Source organism: Thamnophis sirtalis, unplaced genomic scaffold (assembly GCF_051295495.1).
Source record: "Thamnophis sirtalis isolate CommonGarterSnake01/CBP01778 unplaced genomic scaffold, rThaSir2_p1.2 scaffold_10, whole genome shotgun sequence".
Classification (NCBI taxonomy): domain Eukaryota; kingdom Metazoa; phylum Chordata; class Lepidosauria; order Squamata; family Natricidae; genus Thamnophis; species Thamnophis sirtalis.
In genome coordinates, this window is record NW_028261390.1 from 5,535,024 (window position 1) to 5,556,430 (window position 21,407).

The following is a 21,407-nucleotide window of genomic DNA, read 5'->3' on the forward strand; positions in this document are numbered from 1 at the left end:
AATATAATTTAAAACCTGCACGTTAGGAAAGTGATTGCAATTATTAACTCCCAGTGGGAGATTTTGAAAAGGAGGAAGATTTGGGGAAATGAAGGCTAATTTCCTTCCATACAGAATGTCTTTCTGTGCGGTCTTTGCTGATCTTTGAATGTGGGTGTTTTCTTGCAGATGTTTCATTACCCAATGAAGTGATACCATCAGTGCTAGGGGTTGGAGGAGGAGGAGGAGGAGGAGGCGGAAGAGGAGGAGGAGGAGGAGGAAGAGGAGGAGGAGGAGAAGGAGGAGAAGGAGGAGAAGGAGGAGAAGGAGGAGAAGGAGGAGAAGGAGGAGAAGGAGGAGAATGACAACTGTGGGGGTCACTAGTGCTCTCTGAACTTGGTTTTCTAGCAGACGTTTCATTACCCAACTAGGTAACATCATCAGTGCTAGAAGGGAGAGGGATGCTTGTGGAAGAAGGAGGACTGTGACCTTCTCGGTTGTCTCTGACCCTGGTTGTTATTCCACACATGTTTCATTGCCCAACTAGAAAGCTCATATAAAATGGGTCAAAACTCAACTTAACTGTCTCGCTTAGCACCGTAAAGTTTACGCTCAATTGTAGTGGTAAGTCAAGGACTGCCTTTAATCAACTAATAGAAATAATAGATTGATTGGATTCAGTGCATCTGGCTATCCAAAGGTTTACAAAAGCCATTTATTTCTCCCAGCAGCAAAGGAAGCCTCCAGAGAGATACAAACTGGGGAAGGACTGGATCCTCAAGGAAGCATCCTCGAAGGAGCAGGGATCCCATGTGCGATCCCATCCGATCAAATGGATTGATCAGATTCTACTGATCACCAGCACATCCGGATAGCCAAGCCATTTCTCCAAGCGGCCAAGGAAGCCTCGGGATTGGTGCAAACCACGGAAGGACCCGATCCTCAAGGAAGCATCCCGGAAAGAGCAGGGATCTTGGGTGCGATTCCACCCGATCCACTGCCACTTTCCTGGGGGAGGGGGTGGAGGAGGGTGGCGAGATGGGCACACGGTCCCGGTTAATCATTTCTCTTCCTCCCCCTCTCGGCTGACTTTAGAAGGGGGCTCTTGAAGTTGCAGTCTGGAGAAGGTGGAGGGGGGGAGGCTCCGAGGGAGGTTTTTTAGGGGGGAGGGGAGGCAGGTCAAGGCTCGAGAACGGCCACAAGGTGAGAGGGAAGAGCAAGGGAAGAGAGAGCTGCCTTCCCACCCAGCAACTCCAGCCTATAGGACGCTCCCCCTCCCCCTGTCTCCTTCCTTCCCTCCCTCTTTCTTTCTCTTTCTCCCTGTCTCCTTCCTTCCATCCCTCTTTCTCTCACTTTCTCCCTGTCTCCTTCCTTCCTTCCTTCCCTCCCTACCTCTTTTCTCTCTCTTTCTCCCTGTCTCCTTCCTTCCATCCCTCTTTCTCTCTCTCTCCCTGTCTCCTTCCCTCCTTCCCTCTTTCTGTCTCTCTCCCCCTGTCTCCTTCCTTCCATCCCCCTTTCTCTCTCTCTCTCCCTGTCTCCTTCCCTTCCTCTTTCTCTCTCTCTCCCTGTCTCCTTCCCTTCCTCTTTCTCTCTCTCTCCCCGTCTCCTTCCTTCCATCCCTCTTTCTCTCACTTTCTCCCTGTCTCCTTCCTTCCCTCCCTCCCTACCTCTTTTCTCTCTCGTTCTCCCTGTCTCCTTCCTTCCCTCCCTCTTTCTCTCTCTCTCCCTGTCTCCTTCCCTCCTTCCCTCCTTCTGTCTCTCTCCCCCTGTCTCCTTCCTTCCATCCCTCTTTCTCTCTCTTTCTCCCTGTCTCCTTCCTTCCATCCCTCTTTCTCTCTCTTTCTTTCTGTCTCCTTCCTTCCCTCCCTCTTTATCTCTCTCCCTGTCTCCTTCCCTTCCTCTTTCTCTCTCTCTCCCTGTCTCCTTCCTTCCATCCCTCTTTCTCTCACTTTCTCCCTGTCTCCCTCCCTCCCTCTTTCTCTCTCTTTCTCCCTGTCTCCTTCCTTCCATCCCTCTTTATCTCACTTTATCCCTGTCTCCTTCCTTCCCTCCCTCTTTCTCTCTCTCCCTTTCTCCTGCCCTTCCTCTTTCTCTCTCTCTCCCTGTCTCCTTCCTTCCCTCCCTCTTTCTCTCTCTTTCTCCCTGTCTCCTTCCTTCCCTCCTTCCCTCCCTCTTTCTCTCTTTCTCTCTCCCTGTCTCCTTCCTTCCCTCCCTCTTTCTCCCCCTCTCTCCCCGTCTCCTTCCTCACCTCCCTGCCTCTCTCTTTCTCTCTCCCTTTCTCTCTCCCAGTCTCCTTCCTCCCCTCCCTCCCTGCCTCCCGCGATCTGCCTTTCTCCGCCCCTCCGCTCGGCTCAGCCCCTCTTCCCTCTTCGCCAACCAGCCAGCCGGCGGGGAAAGGCAGCCAGCGCGCCCGGCAGCCGAGTGTGCAAAGCGCCGGTGCCAATTTTGGACTGGGCTTCTTCTTTCCCTCCTTCGCCAATTCTGGCCCCTTCTCGGTCCTCCTCCGTCCGACTCTTGCGGGGGTTTTGTGCCCTTCCGACGTGCAGGAGATTCTCTCTCTCTCTACCCCCGCCCCCCCCACCCCGTTCCGGCAAACCCCCCCGCTTTGAGCGCTTCTTCCCGGGCAGAAGCTGGCTTCGGGATGCTGCTGCTGCTGCTGCCGCCGCCGTCCTTGTGCCTCCTGGCCGCCGCCGCTGCGCTGGTGCGATCGGAGACCTCGGCTGATGGACGCGTAAGTGGGGACCGGGGAGCTTCTGAATCTCGGGGTGCCCTTTCCCGGGGACGTTGCTTAATGGCGAGGACGAAATAAGCCTCTTTGAAGGGAAAGCCCCGACTTTTGAATGGGGGAGCGAGGCTGCGCTCCTCCTGCGGGGAATTAGCGCTTGGCCAGGCAGCAGCTCCAGGCTCCCGTCAGGTTTTAATTTGGAGAGAGAGCGGTAGAAAAACTTTGTTCTCTCTCTCTCCCTCCCTCCCTCTCTCTCTCTCTCTCTGCTTTTTTCTCTTTCACTCTTGCTCTTTCTTTCTCTTTTCTTTCTCTCTCCTTTCTTTCTCTTTCTCTTCTTTTCCTTTCTTTCTTTTTCACTCTTACTCTTTCTCTCTTTCACTCTTGTTCTTTCCTCTCTTTCTGTCTCTTTCTTTCTCTTTCTCTCCCTTTTCTTTCTTTCTCTTACTCTTTTTCTCTTTCACTCTTGCCCTCTTTCTTTCTTTCTTTCTTTCTTTCTTTCCCTTTTCTTTCTTACTCTTTTTCTCTTTTTCTTACTTTCTCTCTTTTTCTCATTTTCTCCCTTTTTCTCATTTTCTCTCTTTTTCTCACTCTTTCTTTCTCTCTTTCTCCTCCTCTTTTCTTTCTTTCTTTTTTTCTTACTCTTACTCTTTTTCTCTTTTTCACTCATGCTCTTTCTACTCTTTCTGTCTTTGTCTCTCACTCTCTTGCTCTTTCTTTCTCTTTCTCTCTCTCTCTTTCCCCAATCTCTTTTCTAATTCTCTTTCACTCTATTTCGCTTTCTCTTTTTTCTTTATATCTCTTTCTCACACTCTCTTTTTCGTTTTCTCAGTCTGTCACTCTCTTTTTTCTTTCTCTCTCACTGTTGCTCTCTTTTTTCTTTCTATTTCTCATATTTTCTTTCTCTTTTTCTCTTTCTTAGGTTCACTCTCTTTTCCATTTTCCTTCTCTCTTTCTCACACTATTTCTTTCTTTTTTCTCTCTTTCTCTCTTCCTTTCTCTCTTCCTTTCTCTCTTTCTCTCTCTCTTTCTTTCTCTCTTTCTCTCTCTCTTTCTTTCTCTCTTTCTCTCTTTCTCTCTCTCTTTCTCTCTTCCTTTCTCTCTTCCTTTCTCTCTTTCTCTCTCTTTCTTTCTTTCTCTCTTTCTCTCTCTCTTTCTCTCTTTCTCTCTTCCTTTCTCTCTTTCTCTCTCTCTTCCTTTCTCTCTTTCTCTCTCTCTCTCTTTCTTTCTCTCTTTCTCTCTTTCTTTCTCTCTTTCTCTCTTCCTTTCTCTCTTCCTTTCTCTCTTTCTCTCTCTCTCTCTTTTTCTTTCTCTCTTTCGTGTCCTGCAGTTGTACAAGTGTGTAATGGATTGGCTTGAGCGAGAGATTCTGCACTGCGTGTTTCTTAGACTGAGCAGATCCGGGAGCAGTGAAAGATCACCCAAATCAAGGGAGGTGAATATTAGCAGGGAGTTAAAGAAAAGAAAATCGGATGAGATTCTTTTTAGCTTGAAGTATACTTTCCTGGTAGAAGAGGATCGTTGTCAGAAAAGACAGTCATGTCTAATGCTACCAATAATCAGAATTTTCTGAAGGGTTCATGTGGAGGAAGATTTTCAGTTGTCCAGGTTGAATAGTCTGGAAGTTGAATCACGGCAACTGGACTTCTTTTCTTGACTTTCTGAAAGGTTATCTGTGTGGGCGGTTTAGTTGTTTGCTTGCAGACAATTTTATTACCTGACTAGGTAACATCAGCAGGCTAAGTGAGTGTGGGGTTTGCTGCCTGTTTGCACAGAATAGCCTGCCCTTCCAGTGTTGGTGGGGGTATATTTTTCTCCTGGGTACGATATTGTTTTCTGCTTGCTTTTTTGTCTGGTGCTAATCCCTGCTTATCTGAATGTAGGCTGCGGGAGAGGATGTGTTCCGATCTTTTGGTTTCCTTCTTAACTTTTTCAAATCTCTTTTGAGTGCTGGGTAAATAAGGTTTATCTCTATGTGTCTGTTGAGCTCTGAGTGCCCAGCTTCCAGGAATTCCCTAGTATTTTTGGGATTTGGCTGGGTTTAGGATGCTCACATTTTCCCAGTTGCAATTACGGTTGAGTTTTTCCATGAGTTGTGAGATTAAATAAGAGGTTTTCATCCTGTCTTCTGACTGGTGCTTCTAGATTTTGGAACAGCACACCAAACTGTCTCTATTAATCTAAATATTGGTCTATTCAACTAAATATTAGCTTAATTCGCTGTCAGGAGCAAAGTTTTGTCTATTCTTGCCTGAGATTTTCTCAAGAGCATAAATTAGTCTTTTCCTCAGACCAGGGGTTGGCAACCTTAAACACTCAAAGAGTCACAAAGGTCGTAACTCCCCCCGCCCCCAGTTCAATTCTGGAACCAACCGGAAGTCCCATTCCCCCACCATAGTCTCCTAGCGCACCGTCCTTTTCCCCCTGCCATCCGGAAGTCCGGTTCCCCCACCATAGAGTCTCCTCTTAGCATGGCATCCTTTTTCCTCTACCTGTCCTAACCCAAAGCCCTATCAATTGTGCAGCCAGCTGGCAACAGGGAGCCACAGCAGAGGGATGAAAGAGCCACATGCGGCTCCAGAGCCATGAATTGCCGACCTTTGCCACAGACCATACATGAGACAGACTTAAGTTAAGTCATCCTTAGGGATGCTAGGATTAAAGGAATGTTTTCTCCTCCTCTGTTTCAACACTGTGCAAGGCAGCCCAAAGATCTGAAATCTTTCTGTCACTTATGACCTTGGAGAGAAAGATGCTACGTTATAACAGGGCTTGAAACAAAAGTATTAGGATCAACAGGGGAGACACCAATTCTCAGGTTAGCTTTCTGCAGATTCCAAAAATAATAATAATAACTTAGCAGTCCTTGACTTACAAGCATTCATTTACTGTGTAAATGAATAACTGTGAGAGGGATCTTGGAGTCCTAGTGGACAACCATTTAAATAGGAGCCAGCCGTGTGCAGCAGCTGCCAAAAAAGCCAACACAGTTCTAGGCTGCATCAACAGAGGGATAGAATCAAGATCACCTGTTAATACCACTTTATAAGGCCTTGGTAAGGCCACACTTGGAATACTGCATTCAGTTTTGGTCACCACAATGTAGAAAAGATGTGGAGACTCTAGAAAGAGTGCAGAGAAGAGCAACAAAGAGGATTAGGGGACTGGAGACTAAAACATATGAAGAACAGTTGCAGGAACTGGGTAGGTCTAGTTTAATAGAAAGAAGGACTAGGGGAGACATGATAGCAGCCTTCCAATATCTCAGGGGTTGCCACAAAGAAGAGGGAGTCAAACTATTCTCCAAAGGGCAGGACAAGAAGCAATGGGTGGAAACTAATCAAGGAGAGAAGCAACTTAGAACTAAGGAGGACTTTCCTGACAGTGAGAACAATTAATCAGTGGAACAACTTGCCTCCAGAAGTTGTGAATGCTCCAACACCGGAGGTTTTTAAGAATTTCCATTTTTAACCAAGATGGTTGTTCAGTGAGTTTGGCCACCATTGTTAAGTGAATCACTGCCGTTGTTAGTAGCACGGCTCTGAAATTAATCTGGCTTCTCCGTTGACTTTGCTTGTCTAAAGGTTGCAAAAGAAGATCACGTCACTCCAGGACACTTCGATTGTCAAATACACTTTCAGTTGCCAAGTGTCTGGATTTTGATCGTCTAACCCCCTATGACCTACTGCGACGGTCATAAGTGTGAAAAACTTGACGTACATCACTTTTTAAAGCACTGTTGTCACTTTGAATAATCACTAAATGAACTATTGTAAGTCTCCACTGTCCCATTGTGAAAATTTCCATGCTTGGCAACTGGCAACGGTCGTAAGTGTGAAAAACGGTCATAAGTGTGAAAACGGTCATAAGTCACTTTTTCAGTACCGTTGTAACGGTCACAGTTGAAGACTGCCTGTACTTGTGACCATTGCAGCATTCCCGCGGTCACATGATCAAAATTCACACGCCTGGCAACGGGCAACGGTCGTAAGTGTGTGAAACTGTCGTAAGTCACCTTTTTTTCAGTGCCGTTGTAACTTCGAACCGTCCCTAAGTGAGCTCTTGTAAGTCGAGGACTGCCTGCGTAGGGCGGCAAACCTCACTGAAGTCAGTTCAACTTTTCAAGTTTAAAGAGACCCCATAAAGCTGCGTGCAAAGAACACGTTGTTTTTTTTTTAAGGGCAGTTTTATATTGACGATGGATAGATATTTATCTTTATGGCGTCCTCTCTTTTTATAGGGCCATAAAAGCAGGGAAAATGGGTGAACTGTTTGGCCCTCCTGAATAAACAGAGGCTGCCAAGTTGTCTGAGCCTCTTTTAAGGTCTCCCTCCCCGGCTAGTCCCCACATAAATTAAGACGCACATAAATCCTACCCTTTTTGGTTAAGAGAGCTGCCCGTATTCGAAATCACGGCTGCTGGTTTCCTTACTCGGGGAGGGATCTAACTGTTACACGGCACAGCTATCTTTTGCCTGCCCTCAAAGTTTTTTGAACAGGGACGGGATGGGGAGCTGTTTCTTCCCCAAGAATTTCAGACTGGATCCGTTCGTTCATTCACTCACTCACTCATTCGTTCGTTCGTTCTTATTTATTTATTTTTCTTAGCTTCCCTTCTCCCTTAGAGAGGGATCTGGATGGTAAGAGGGCTCTGGGAGATTAAGAAAGATGGGATATAAAGAATGAAATGGGATGGGATGGAATAGAATAGAAATAGAAATAATGGAATGGAATAGAATAGAATAGAATAGAATTAGAATTAGAAATAGAAATAGAAATAGAAATAGAAATAGAAATAGAAATAGAAATAGAAATAGAAATAGAAATAGAAATAATAGAAATAGAAATAATGGCATGGCATGGAATAGGAATAGGAATAGGAATAGAAATAATGGAATGGAATAGAATAGAATAGAAATGAAATAATGGAATGGAATAGAATACAATAGCATAGCATAGAAATAGAAATAATGGCATGGCATGGCATGGCATGGAATAGAATAGGAATAGGAATAGCCACGCCCATCCAGCCGGTCATTAGGCAGATCATATTAGGGGTCCACGGGATTAAAATTATGCATTTAGTGGTTCCTGAGGTCCGAAAGGTTGGTGACCCCTGCAAAAAGGTAGAAGACCTTTGCAAAAATGGCCTTTTAGAGCATCCTTCCCTCTGTGTCAGATCAGAAATCAATTCATATTTCTCTCCTTTCTTCTAGGCTTCTTCTCACCAAGAAACTGTTCAAACAGGTAAGTGGTCAGTTTGGTTATTTGATCTCATCATCATCTTTTAATGACCCCATAATCCCTTGCGAGGTGGACTCTGGGCAACTGAATGGAGCTAGCAGTTTCCTGGCCAGATGCCCTTCCCTGTCGCCACTACGGAATTTTGTTCAGCAGATATATTCTCATTGTGCCCAGAAAGAGAATTATCTGCCTCTTCCTTGGATCAAACTCACAGCCTCCTGCTTGTGAGGTGAGTGCTCCACCTCTGGGCCAACGCATCACTCCAATTTGGTTATTTGCTCTGTTGTTTATTTATTTGCATACGATATTTTTCCGCGCTGTCCTTTGTGCTCTTTGATGTGTTTAGTTGCGTACGATATTTGTTTGCCCTCCTTCACCCAGGCTCTGAGTGGCTAACTTTCCCCCACCCAAAAAAAACAAATATCAATGAATTCATAAGGAATAATAAGTGCTCTGGAATTTTAGAATTCAGACAAAATAGAATAGAATAGAATAGAATGTGGAGTGGAATGAAATGGAACGGAATGGAATAGAATAGAATGTAGAATGGAATGGAATGGAAATAGAATAGAATAGAATAGAAAGTGGAGTGGAATGGAAATAGAATAGAATAGAGTAGAATAGAATAGAAGAATAGAGAGTGGAGTGGAGTGGAGTGGAATGGAAATAGAATAGTAGAATAGAATAGAAAGTGGAGTGGAGTGGAATGGAATGGAAATAGAATAGAATAGAATAGAATAGAATAGAATAGAATAGAATAGAATAGAATAGAGAGTGGAGTGGAATGGAAATAGAATAGAATAGAGAGTGGAGTGGAATGGAATGGAATGGAATTAGAATAGAATAGAATAGAAAATATGGAATAGAATAGAATAGAATAGAACAGAATAATAGAGATGGAGGGGACCTTGGAGGTCTTCTAGTCCAACCCCCTGCTTAGGCAGGAAACCCTACACCAACCACATCCTAGTGGATGTCCCAAAGATGCTTCCTTTCAAGAGGCAACTAGACTTTCTGGTTTTTCTTTGAAGATGTTTCACTTCTCATCCAAGAAGCTTCTTCACCTCTGACTGGAAGATGGGGAATGGAATCCCTCGTGCATGCGTTCCCCCCCCCCCCATGCGCATGCACCAGGGGTGGGTTCCGGCCGGCCCTACTGTTGGTTCGCACGTGCGCAGTGCAAAAAAAAAATTGTCCTGTGCATGCTCAGAAGCGAAAATCTATGCTTTATTTTAGGTAAAATCAGGGTTTTTTCCCCCAGATCTAAGGCACACCGTCCTTTCACCAAACAAGCTCTCGAAGCCACCTAACCCTCTCCTTACATTGCTTTCTAAGATGGTCTACAGAAAACCATGGTGGCTTAAGATCTCTCTTCAACACGCAAGCAAACAACTTAGTTTCCTGTTCTGACCCCCTCCTCTGTTCAGTAACGAAAGCCGAGACAAGCATAAAATGGAATGTCCTTTAATAACAAGACCAGACTCTCGGTGGCTGAAAGCCAAATAAACAAACAGATAAGGACCTTGGCAGCAAGGCCGACAAACCGTGGCAGAAATTCAGACAAACTCTGGCAGCAATCCAGCCTGCCAAGTTCGTTTCTCTTTAAACCAAGTGTTGACTTCTGCAAGAAGGGCATGGCACAAGCAGTCTCATTTATAGTCTGGAGAGGAGCTTAATGACCATCAGCTGAGCATAATTACCTCCTGTAATTACGTAGTTGTTCTTGACGCCGAGTAGCCCTTCGACGGCGTGCATCCCGGAACAACTCACTGTTGGCTTCCGGCTCACTCTCCCTTGTCTCCTCCCCACTGGTCCAAGGCTCAGGCGCCACCTGGTGGCCAACCAGTCTCTCTGCGCCCTGCTCGGAGTCGGAACCCTGTCCAGGGTCCTCCACATCCTCCAGAGCCGACTCATAAGACTCCTCGCTGTCGGAGTCTGGAGGCAGCTCCAACGGCTCCTGCCGGGCCATAACAGTTTTCATAACATAGTTTTCCATAGGATGATTTATTTATTCTTCTCCATAGGAGAAAAGGAGAGTTAGTTGCTAAGCCATGAACAGAAAGCATAGATTTTAAAAAGGCCTGAATGCATCACCCCAGTCATTTCCTTCTATGGTCACCTCATTAAAACATAGCGGATGAAAGGCAGGGCAGGGCAATAATTCAAAAGAGAACTGGTAGAAGAATGTGAAGGAAGCGCACATCCAAGACTTTCTGCCAGGTAGCTCAGATTAATCCTGGCTCATCCAACTCACCAGCGAAAAATGTTCCACTGAACACTCAAGGAATAACCATGGCTTAAGCAGTGGTGGGCTTCAAAAATTTTTAGAACCTCTTCTGTAGGTGTGGCCTGCTTTGTGGGAGTGGCTTGCCAGCACCTTGTGACCAAGTGGGAGTGGCTTGCCGGCCATGTGACTGGTGGGCATGGCCAACGTGTAAAATGTGGTGAAACTCACTTAACAACGCTCTTGCTTAGTAACCAAAACGTTGGCTCAGGAACTCTGGCATTTAAAAGCACGCAAATCTTAAAGCTGTCAAGTTACAAGACCTTTGCACCCCTAACCCTTTAGAAAAGAAACTCCAGGGGTATTCAAACTTGACAGCTTTAAGACTTGTGGACTTCAACTCCCAGAATTCCTCCTCCAGTCATGTTGGCTCAGGAACTCTGGCATTTGAAGCACGCAAGTCTTAAAGATGTCAATTTACAAGACCTTTGCACCCCTAACCCTTTAGAAAAGAAACCCCAGGGTTGTTCAAACTTGACAGCTTTAAGACTTGTGGACTTCAACTCCCAGAATTCCTCCTCCAGTCATGTTGGCTCAGGAACTCTGGCATTTGAAGCACGCAAGTCTTAAAGCTGTCAAGTTACAAGACCCTTGCACCCCCAACCCTTTAGAAAAAAAAACCCCAGGGGTGTTCAAACTTGACAGCTTTAAGACTTTAAGGTTTAGATAAGACTCTTAGAGGCAGGCGGGGAATTGGTGAGCCAGCCAATCAGTCAGCGGTGGGCGGGGCAAGCGTGGTGCGGATGGGCGGGGGGAGGGAGGGAGCTGGAACCGGTTCTAAACGGCACAGTAGATTTGTGGAACCTCTTCTATAGAAGAGCTTAGAACTGGCAGGAACCCACCCCTGGGCTTAAGGAAATGCAATGTGCACACTTAGGCTTGGCTTAACGTAGTCCTACATAAGGCTCCTTGGCTACGTTTAAAGCTTAAGAGTCAGGAGAGGGATGGAAACCATGATGTAGTGTTGCCACCCCATTCAGAACAGAATAACAGAATAAGAGAGTTGGGGGGGATCTTGGAGGTCTTCTAGTCCAACCCCCTGCTTAAGGAAGAGACCCTATACCCGGGATGGTGAACCTATGGCATGCGTGCCACTTGTGGCACGCAGAACCCCCTCTTCGCCGTTCAGTTCAGCTCCGCCGTACATGGGCGCAGGCCTCTTACCAGCCAGCTGGTTGTTGGGTCTCTACCACGGGGGCTATGCATGTGCATGCATTGCGGCGGGACACACTCGGGGTGGGATGCATGCGTGGGGCACATGCCAATGGTGGGTTCCTAACGGTTCGGACTGTTTCGGCTGAACCGGTAGGGGTTTGGCGGTCTGGGTCGCTGAAACCGGCAGTGACTCAGGCCTGCCACATTGTCTTAACAGGCACAAAACCAAAAAGAGACTGTCAGTTGCAGAAAATTTTGTTCCCAGAGGATTTTGTGGTTATTGGTCTTGGAAAGAGGGAGGGAGGGAGGGAGGGAAGGAAGGAAGGAAGGAAGGAAGGAAACATTTGAATGTTGATTCTGCAGAAGAGAACAGAGACAGAGCAATTTCATCAGCGATAAATAAAATCAAATTTTGAACAGACATCAGGAAGGTGGGAAGGTGGGAAGGAAGGAAGGAAGGAAGGAAGGAAGGAAGGAAGGAAGGAAGGAAGGAAACATTTAAATGTTAATTCTGTAGAACAGAGACAGAGCAATTTCATCAGCGATAAATAAAATGAAATTTTGAACAGAAATCAGGAAAGTGTGAAGGAAGGAAGGAAGGAAGGAAGGAAGGAAGGAAGGAAGGAAGGAAACATTTAAATGTTGATTCTGTAGAAGAGAACAGAGACAGAGCAATTTCATCAGCGATAAATAAAATCAAATTTTGAACAGAAATCAGGAAGGTGGGAAGGAAGGAAGGAAGGAAGGAAGGAAGGAAGGAAGGAAGGAAGGAAACATTTTAATGTTAATTCTGTAGAAGAGAACCGAGACAGCAATCTGATCAGAGATAAATAAAATCAAATTTTGAACAGAAATCAGGAAGGAGGGAAGGAAGGAAGGAAGGAAGGAAGGAAGGAAGGAAACATTTATATGTTAATTCTGTAGAAGAGAACAGAGACAGAGCAATTTCATCAGCGATAAATAAAATCAAATTTATTTCTATTTTTAACAGAAATCAGGAAGGAGGGAAGGAAGGAAGGAAGGAAGGAAGGAAGGAAGGAAGGAAGGAAGGAAGGAAGGAAGGAAACATTTGAATGTTGATTCTGTAGAAGAGAACAGAGACAGAGCAATTTCATCAGTGATAAATAAAATCAAATTTTGAACAGACATCAGGAAGGTGGGAAGGTGGGAAGGAAGGAAGGAAGGAAGGAAGGAAGGAAGGAAGGAAGGAAGGAAGGAAGGAAGGAAGGAAGGAAGGAAGGAAACATTTAAATGTTAATTCTGTAGAACAGAGACAGAGCAATTTCATCAGCGATAAATAAAATGAAATTTTGAACAGAAATCAGGAAAGTGTGAAGGAAGGAAGGAAGGAAGGAAGGAAGGAAGGAAGGAAGGAAGGAAGGAAAGAAACATTTAAATGTTAATTCTGTAGAAGACAACAGAGACAGAGCAATTTCATCAGCGATAAATAAAATCAAATTTTGAACAGAAATCAGGAAGGTGGGAAGGAGGGATGGAAGGAAGGAAATATTTAAATGTTAATTCTGTAGAAGAGAACAGAGACAGAGCAATTTCATCAGCAATAAATAAAATCAAATTTTGAAAAGAAATCAGAGAGGGAGGGAGGGAGGGAGGGAGGACGGAATCGAGGAAGGAATCAAGGAAGGAAGGAATCAAGGAATCAAGGTGTAAATAAATTCTCTCTTTTTAAAACAGAAACAACGAAGCACAGCCTAAAACCGCATGCCTTAACCATCCCAGTCCGCAGCAACGCAGATGGAAGCTACGTTTCCAATATTGTTTCTTTAAGCCACCCAAGAAGATTAGTAAGGGATATTTCGTCAAGTCAACCCAAGGAACTCTACTTCAACGTATCCGCTTTTGGGAAAGAATTTCACCTCCGGCTGAGACCTAACTCTCGCCTAATAGCTTCCGACGCAGTGGTGGAATGGTATGAAGATTCTCCGTCGATCTACAACGGAACGGAAGAGGCTCGCCAGGATCAAGGCGAGGGGATCACGGAGAGACTATGGAAAAAGGAATCCCTATGGACCAACTGCGCTTACGTTGGAGATCTGGTGGATACTGCAGGAGCTTCTGTCGCCGTGAGCAACTGTGATGGCCTGGTAAGATATGTATTTTATAGCAGACACTGTCATTCTCAAAATAGTAGAAATTACTCGCAGCTCAGGTTTTAGATTTTGGCAGGGGTTTGCTTCCCAAGCTTGTTTGGATGTAAGTTTCCAAACATTTCATTACCACACTAGGTAACATCTTCAGTGGGAGTGTCTTGTCCTATTCTCTATTGTCTTGGGGGTCAGTCTGATCAGTTGATCATGTGATTGGTTGTTCGTTTGGAGCTATATTTAAATTCTGAGCAGCTGATTGGTTCACTTGTTGATGGGTCTTTTGAATGGTCTGGTGTCACATGCTGTATCTATTTATTTAAGAGCCAAGGTGGGGCAGTGGTTAAATGCAGCACTGCAGGCTACTTCAGCTGACTGCAGTTCTGCAGTTCGGCTGTTCAAATCTCACCGGCTCAGGGTTGACTCAGCCTTCCGTCCTTCCGAGGTGGATAAAATGAGGACCCGGATTGTTGTTGGGGGAAATATGCTGACTCTGTAAACCGCTTAGAGAGGGCTGAAAGCCCTATGAAGCGGTATATAAGTCTAACTGCTATTGCTATTGCTATTGCTATTATTTATTTACTTTGTTTATTTAGCTTGTCGAACATGTACGAGATAACAGGTATAAATATAAACATGGATAGGAACACAGGAAATGGGTACGAATAAAAGGGGCTGGAAGGCACGCTGGGGCGCTTATGCACGCCCCCTTTACGGACCTCTTAGGAATGGGGTGAGGTCCACGGTAGACAGTTTGAGGTTGAAGCTGTTTGAGGGTTTGAGGATGTAACAACCGAGTCGGGTAGAGAATTCCAGGCGTTGACCACTCTGGTGCTGAAGTCGTATTTTCTGCAATGGAGTTTGGAACAGTTTATCTTGAGTTTGTATCGATCGTTTGCCCGTGTGTTATTGCGGTTGAAGCTGAAGAAGTCATTGACAGGTAGGATCAGTGGTGGGATTCAGCCGGTTCGCACCTAATCGGGAGAACCGGTTGTTAACTTTCTAAGTAGTTTGGAGAACTGGTTGTTGGAAGAAATCTCATTTTGTTTTTTTCCCCACTTTACAGGGCTAATCCTGTAAGGAAGGCAGGAAGGAAACATTCTGGTGTTGTTTCTAGCCTCATCTTTATTGTCCTCGCTTACAGAAACTGCCTCTCCGGTTAACCCTTATTACATTTTAACAGCTAAGACGAAGCGCCCGTCAACGTGAGTGACATTGAGTTGGCCACGACCACCCAGTCACATGACCACCAAGCCATGCCCACACAGCTGGTCATTAGGGCAGAGAACCAGTTGTTAAATTATTTGAATCCCAACACTGGGTAGGATGTTGTAGCAGACAATTTTGTGTGCTATGCTTAGGGTCAGGCTTTAATTGGCCTACTTCTAGGTTCTCCAAGCCCAGAATTTCAAACCTGGTAGCATAAGGGATTCTATTCTGTCTAGATCAATGTGCTTGTCATTCTTGGTTTTGCTGGATTTGCTGTGTATATTTAAATTGAACGTCCCAAAGGTGCTTTTTGTGGGAGGCAACTGGATGGACTTTCTCGTTTTTTTTTCTTTTAAAGAAAAAAAACTTCTCATCCAAGAAGCTTCTTCAGCTCTGACAGGATGGTGGAGAATGGAAGGGAGTAGGAATGGATTCCCAGAGGGAAAAATTGCAGACGAGAGGAACCATTTGCACCACTCAGGTGACCCTGAGGACAGAGATAAACCTCCAAGTGGCCTCAACGACCCTCTAAAAGGATGCAAAGGACCAGCTGTCGGAAAGGAATATAAATCCTCCCATTCCCCATCATCCTGTCAAAGCTGAAGAAACTCTCTCTTTAACGAACTTCCATCCATTACTTCTTATCTTGCTTGGCATTTATTGTTTACTAGCTGATAATAATCTGGTGCTTCCTGGGTATCCCAACCCTCCTTCCATGTTGGATTTTCCCCCTTACCAGAGAGAGTGGAGTACTGTGAAGCCGTTACCCCTGGTAACAATGTGGGGGGAGCAGGGAGAGGGCGTCCCTCCACGTGGGGGCACATGGGGGCATGTGCATGCACAGGGGAGGGGCACATGTGCGGGGGCAGCGTATGCCTTGCATTTTGGGGCTTCACGCATGCTTTGGGCCAGAGGTGGGTTCCTGCCAGTTCTAACCTCTTCTATAGAAGAGGTTCCACAAATCTGCAGTGCTGTTTAGAGTTGGTTCCAGTACCCTCCCCCTGCCTGTCCGCCCATCATCAAGATGAAGAGCGAGAGGAGGAATTCTGGGAGTTGAAGTCCACAAGTCTTAAAGCTATCAAGTTTGAACACCCCTGGGTTTTTTTTTCCTAAAGGGTTAGGGGTGCAAAGGTCTTGTAACTTGACAGCTTTAAGACTTGCACACTTCAATGCCAGAGTTCCTGAGCCAACAATGACTGGAGGAGGAATTCTGGGAGTTGAAGTCCACAAATCTTAAAGCTGTCAAGTTTGAACACCCCTGGGGTTTTTTTTTCCTAAAGGGTTAGGGGTGCAAGGGTCTTGTAACTTGACAGCTTTAAGACTTGCGTGCTTCAAATGCCCAGAGTTTCTGAGCCAACATTTTGGTTGCTAAGCAAGAGCGTTGTTAAATGAGTTTCACCACATTTTACAAGTTGGCCACACCCACCCAGTCACATAGCTGGCAAGCCACCCCCACCCGGTCACATGGCCAGCAAGCCACTCCCACAAAGCAGGCCACACCTACAGAAGAAGTTCTAAAAAAATTTGAAACTCGGTTTGGCATAGGTTAGCCATCCCTGCTATCTGCAATACATAACAGAAAGAGTTATAAACTTCACCCTATTCAGGTTAGCCAGGTCCTTTTTTTCTTTTACTGGAGAATATTTACATTAAAATTATTATTATTATTTTTTAAAAAAACATGGTACCCTCCACATGTGACGAGGCTTCTGTAAATCCCCGATTTTCCCAGCCTCTAAAGCGAGCTAGGCTCCTGGGAGTTCTAGGCCTTGCCAACATAACTGGACAGCCTCCATGGAAGCTATGATACAAGTTTTGAAGAGTAAGTAAGACGGGAATGGAAGGTCAGTCCTTTCCAAAATGGTCTGGAAGCCAAATTCCATCGGAATTAAACTTTTGCATGCAGAGGTTCGAACAGAGACGGAGAAGGCTGGAGCTCACACCGCGGGACCTGTGGCAAAGCGGCACATCCACCACTAGAATCCAGTCTCTTTGGGATCGTGGTGGATCTGTTCTGGATAGATGCCCGTTTCCCTGTGCAATTTGTGTACTTTTGGCCCTAAGGGAGAATTTCCCCTTCGTCTTGCTACGGTGTCTTCCTTTCCTTTCCTTTCCCGCCGTTCTCATTGGAAAAGATCCTGGAGAACGTGTGCCAAATCCACCTCATTTTTCTGAGAAAGGGCTCTCGAAGTAAGCAGAAAGCATACTTTTTTAAGCAACGGCCTTGAACTGGCTGGCCCCCTTTTGCAGCCTTTCCCAGATGTTGCAACCTCTGCTGGGAACGGAGACCTCTTGGGTTCCACGGAATCGACCTGGCAAGGCCAGGGAAACAAAGTCCTGGACTGGGCTGATATGGGCTGATATTCAGCCTCCTTCACACCAGATGTGATACATCCACCCACATGCACCAAGAACACTGGGAGTTTTTAAGAAGATGTGTGATGTAGGGTTTCCTGCCTAAACAGGGGGTTGGACTAGAAGACCTCCAAGGTCCCTTAAAACTCTGTCATTCTATTCTTTTCTGTTCTGTTCTGCTCTACTCTACTCTACTCCATATTCTATTCTGTTCTGTTCTGTTCTACTCTATTCTATATTCTGTTCTGTTCTGTTCTATTGTACTGTACTGTACTCTATTCTATTCCATATTCTGTTCTGTTCTGTTCTGTTCTGCTCTGCTCTGCTCTGCTCTGCTCTACTCTATTTCATATACTGTTCTATTCCTGTTCTGTTCTGTTCTGCTCTATTCTACTCTACTCTACTCCATATTCTATTCTATTCTGTTCCGTTCTGTTCTGCTCTACTCTACTCTATTTCATATACTATTCTGTTTGATTTGGTTCTACTCTACTCTACTCTACTCTACTCTACTCTACTCTACTCTACTCTACTCTACTCTACTCTACTCTACTCTACTCTATTCCATGTTCTGTTCTGTTCTGTTTGGCTCTATTCCATGTTCTGTTCTGTACTGTACTCTACTCTAACATCCTAGTTATGAATGGGAACAGCAACAGAAATGAAATGAAATCAAATAAATAACTGCAAAAGAGCCAGTTTGGTGCCTGAGTCTTTCGAGAGTGGGCGGCATACAAGTCCTAATAAACTCAAACTCAAACTCTATTCCATGTTCTGTTCTGTTCTGTTCTGTTCTGTTCTACTATACTCTACTCTTCTCTATTCTATTCCATATTCTGTTCTGTTCTGCTCTGCTCTGCTCTACTCTATTCTATTCCATATTTTTTCTTTTCTTTTCTTTTCTTTTCTTTTCTGTTCTACTCTACTCTACTCTACTCTACCCTACCCTACCCTATTCTACTCTACTCTACCCTACCCTACCATACCCTACCCTACCCTACCCTACTCTATTCTACTCTATCCCATGTTCTTTTCTGTACTACTCTACTCTGTTCTACTCTATTCCATATTCTATTCTGTTCTGTTCTACTCTACTCTAACATCTTAGTTATGAATGGGAACAGCAACAGAAATAAAATGAAATCAAATAAGTAACTGCAAAAGAGCCAGTTTGGTGCCGTGGTTAAGGTGCTGGCCCAGAAACCAGGTGTCAATGAGTTCTAGCCTCACCTCAGGCATGAAAGTTGGCCTGGTGACTTTGAATCAATCCCTTTCTCTCAACACAACCCACCTCACCAGGTTGTTGTTATCAGGAAAATAGAAGGAGGAATAAGCATTAGGTATGTTTCCTTAGATTGCTTGTAAAATAATAGAGGCAGGATAAAAATCTAATCAATACAATATAAATAAATAGGTTTACATTGGAGTAGAATTTGGGAAGGATTGGTTGCAAATGAAAAAAAAAACCTCCTTCCTCTTGCTTTCTATACCTAACATGTTTATGTATTCTTCTTTCAGTATATCCCCCCCCACACCCAGTGGTGAGATTCAGCCAATTCGCACCTATTTGGGAGAACCGGTTGTTAACTTTCTAAGCAGTTTGGAGAATCGGTTGTTGGAAGAAATCTCCTTTTCATTTTTCCCACTTTACAGGGCTAATCCTGTAAGGAAGGCAGGAAGGAAACATTCTGGTGTTGTTTCTAGCCTAATCTTTATTGACCTGCTTACAGAAACTGCCTCTTCGGTTAACCCTTATTACCATTGTAACAACTAAGGCGAAGTGCCCATCGACCTGAGTGACATTGGCTTGGCCATGCCCACATGATCACATGACCACCGAGCCCCGCCTACCCAGCTGGCCATTAGGGCAGAGAACTGGTTGTTAAATTATTTGAATCCCACCACTGCCCCCACCACATAATTAACTAAACTGCAGAATGGAATCAACAGGTGGGTTTGGGGTTGGTTTTCTGTTTTGGGGGGTACTTTTCCTGTGAGTGTAATAAGGCTGCTTTCATAAAAATCACAGTGGACGTGGTGGCTCAGTGGCAAAGATGCTGAACTTGTAGAACAGAAATGTGGGCAGTTCAGCAGTTTGAATCCCTAGCGGAGTGAGCTCCCGTTACTTGTCCCAGCTTCTGCCAACCTAGCAGATCGAAAGCAGGTAAAAAATGCACGTAGAAAAATAGGAACCACCTTTGGTGGGAAGGGAACAGCGTTTCATGCGCCTTCGGCATTGAGTCATGCCAGCCACATGACCACGGAGACGTCTGTGGACAGCGCTGGCTCTTCGGGTTTGAAACGGAGATGAGCACCGCCCCCTAGAGTCAGAAACGACTGGCACATATGTGAGAGGGGAACCTTTACCTTCACTTAATAAAAATCACATGCACGCAATAATTCATTGATTTCCCCTACTGCCGTTAATCTGGACTTATTATGATGGAGTACGATCTGGGGAAATGTCCTTTTTGGCAGTGGGAATTTAGATGTTTTTCAGGTGGTTCCGTTCATTTTCCTTCCCTTGTTTCCAAGAAAGGATGAATGAAAAATTCAGTACGTCCCTTGATGAAATCCAGAAATTGAATGCATGCATGAGAAAGAATCCGTGTACCGGGGTAATGATGGGAGAACAATACATAACATATTAACAGACCTCGTGGTCTATGTGGCCCTTTCCAATAATGACTTGTTAAACTATCCTCAGATTTAAGACTGTTTCCAACAGGAAAACATTTATTTAGGTAGTTTTAACCAGCGGAAACTTTGTTTGATGAGAAGATAAATATGAACCTGAATTTGAAAGAGATGCTCATATAGCCAGGATGGCAAACCTCTGGCACGCGTGCCACAGGTGGCATGTGGAGTCCTCTCTGCGGGCACGCAAGCCATCGCCCAGCTCAGTTCTACTATGCATGTGCATGCTGGCCTGTTGATTTTTGGGTCTCTGCCGCACATGCAGGAGGTGCGCATACATGCGCAAGGGCGGGGGGACATGTGCGCATGTGGGGGTTTGGCATGGGGGTTCACCCCACCCGCACCCCATTTTTGGTTTCAGGACCATTATTCTCTCCAGGTTGGTTCTCCCTCTGATGAGCTTCCACCCATTAGCTTTTAACCTATTCTCAGTTGCTATAGAGAGTAAATTGAAGCCCTCTTCCATGCCACAGCTCTTTAAGTATTGGAAGATGCTGGCATGTCTCCCCTGAGCCCTTCTCTTCCTTAGGCTAAACATATTTGCTTCCCTTAATTGTTCATCCTATGATTTATCCTCCAGATGATAAGATGAGCAGCTAAGGGAACTAGGTATTTGTCCAGATATTCACATTTAGTAGCTGGAGCAGCAGAATGGATCAACTCGCCACGGCCAACTCACTGTGGCCACCTTGGTGTAGGACAACTCGCCGTGGTCAATTCGACGTGGGAGAACTTGCTGTGGGACAGTTTAACAATTCAATTTAATGATTTAAAGTAAACCAACAATTGTTTTAATTTTTGACTTTTGCATTTCGTTCTATCCCTCCATTGGCATCCTTCCTCCGGGATTGGGCGGCCTATAAATAAAATTAAACTTCAAACTTTCTTTAATTATACTACTCCAGAGTTTATTTGATATTAATGTAACTCTTGCCCCACAGCGAGTTGGCCACGCAGAGAAGGCCATGGCAAGTTGGCTGTGGTGAGGTGGCCGTGGTACATTGGCTGTGGCAAGTGATGAGGTGGTGGCGGCAAGTTAGCTGTGACAAGTTAGCCGTGGTGAGGTGGCCGTGGCATATCAGCCGTGGCAAGTTGGCCATGGTGAGGTAGCTGTAGCAAGTCAGCTGTGGCAAGCTGGCTGTGGCAAGTTGGTGGTGGTGAGGTGGCTGTTGCACATTGGCTGTGGCAAGTTGACAAGGTGCGGTGTTCGTGGCAAGTTGGCCGTGGCAAGTTGCTCCGTGGCGGGTTGACCCTAACAAATTGTCATAGACACATGAGGTAAATCACAGAGAACACAATCAACCAATCAAACCACAGCTGTGTGTTCTGGGCTGCACAACCCCACGATTGATTACCAGGGAGCTGGCTCCTGCGTGAGGCAATCTGTGCCGTGATTGGTTGCAATGGGTATGGAGGGGGCGTTTCCATTTTTTTCCCCGCCTTTTTCTTCTGTCTGCCGGTGTTCTCTGTGATTTACCTCACAATGCTCCTATTGCCCGACTCTCTAGTTTGCTATGTGTATTATTGTAAAATATATTTATTTATATAAAACTACAAGTTTGTGTCAACATCTGTGACCTTATTTGGACACCACTTGTGCAATTCACTGACAGGATTATTATTATTTTTTAAAATATAATTTATTGAAGCATTGGAA

At 45.2% G+C, this 21,407-nt stretch overlaps 1 protein-coding gene across 1 annotated transcript in view; it reads left to right on the top strand.

Moving 5' to 3' along the window:
- The first annotated feature begins 2,620 nt into the window (after positions 1–2,620).
- Positions 2,621–21,407, top strand: part of ADAMTS3 (ADAM metallopeptidase with thrombospondin type 1 motif 3) — a 125,561-nt gene continuing 106,774 nt past the window's right edge. Inside the window, 3 exon segments of the mRNA XM_087723880.1 lie at positions 2,621–2,710; positions 7,918–7,948; positions 13,050–13,489. Of these exon segments, the coding sequence (XP_087580006.1) occupies positions 2,621–2,710; positions 7,918–7,948; positions 13,050–13,489 (561 nt within the window).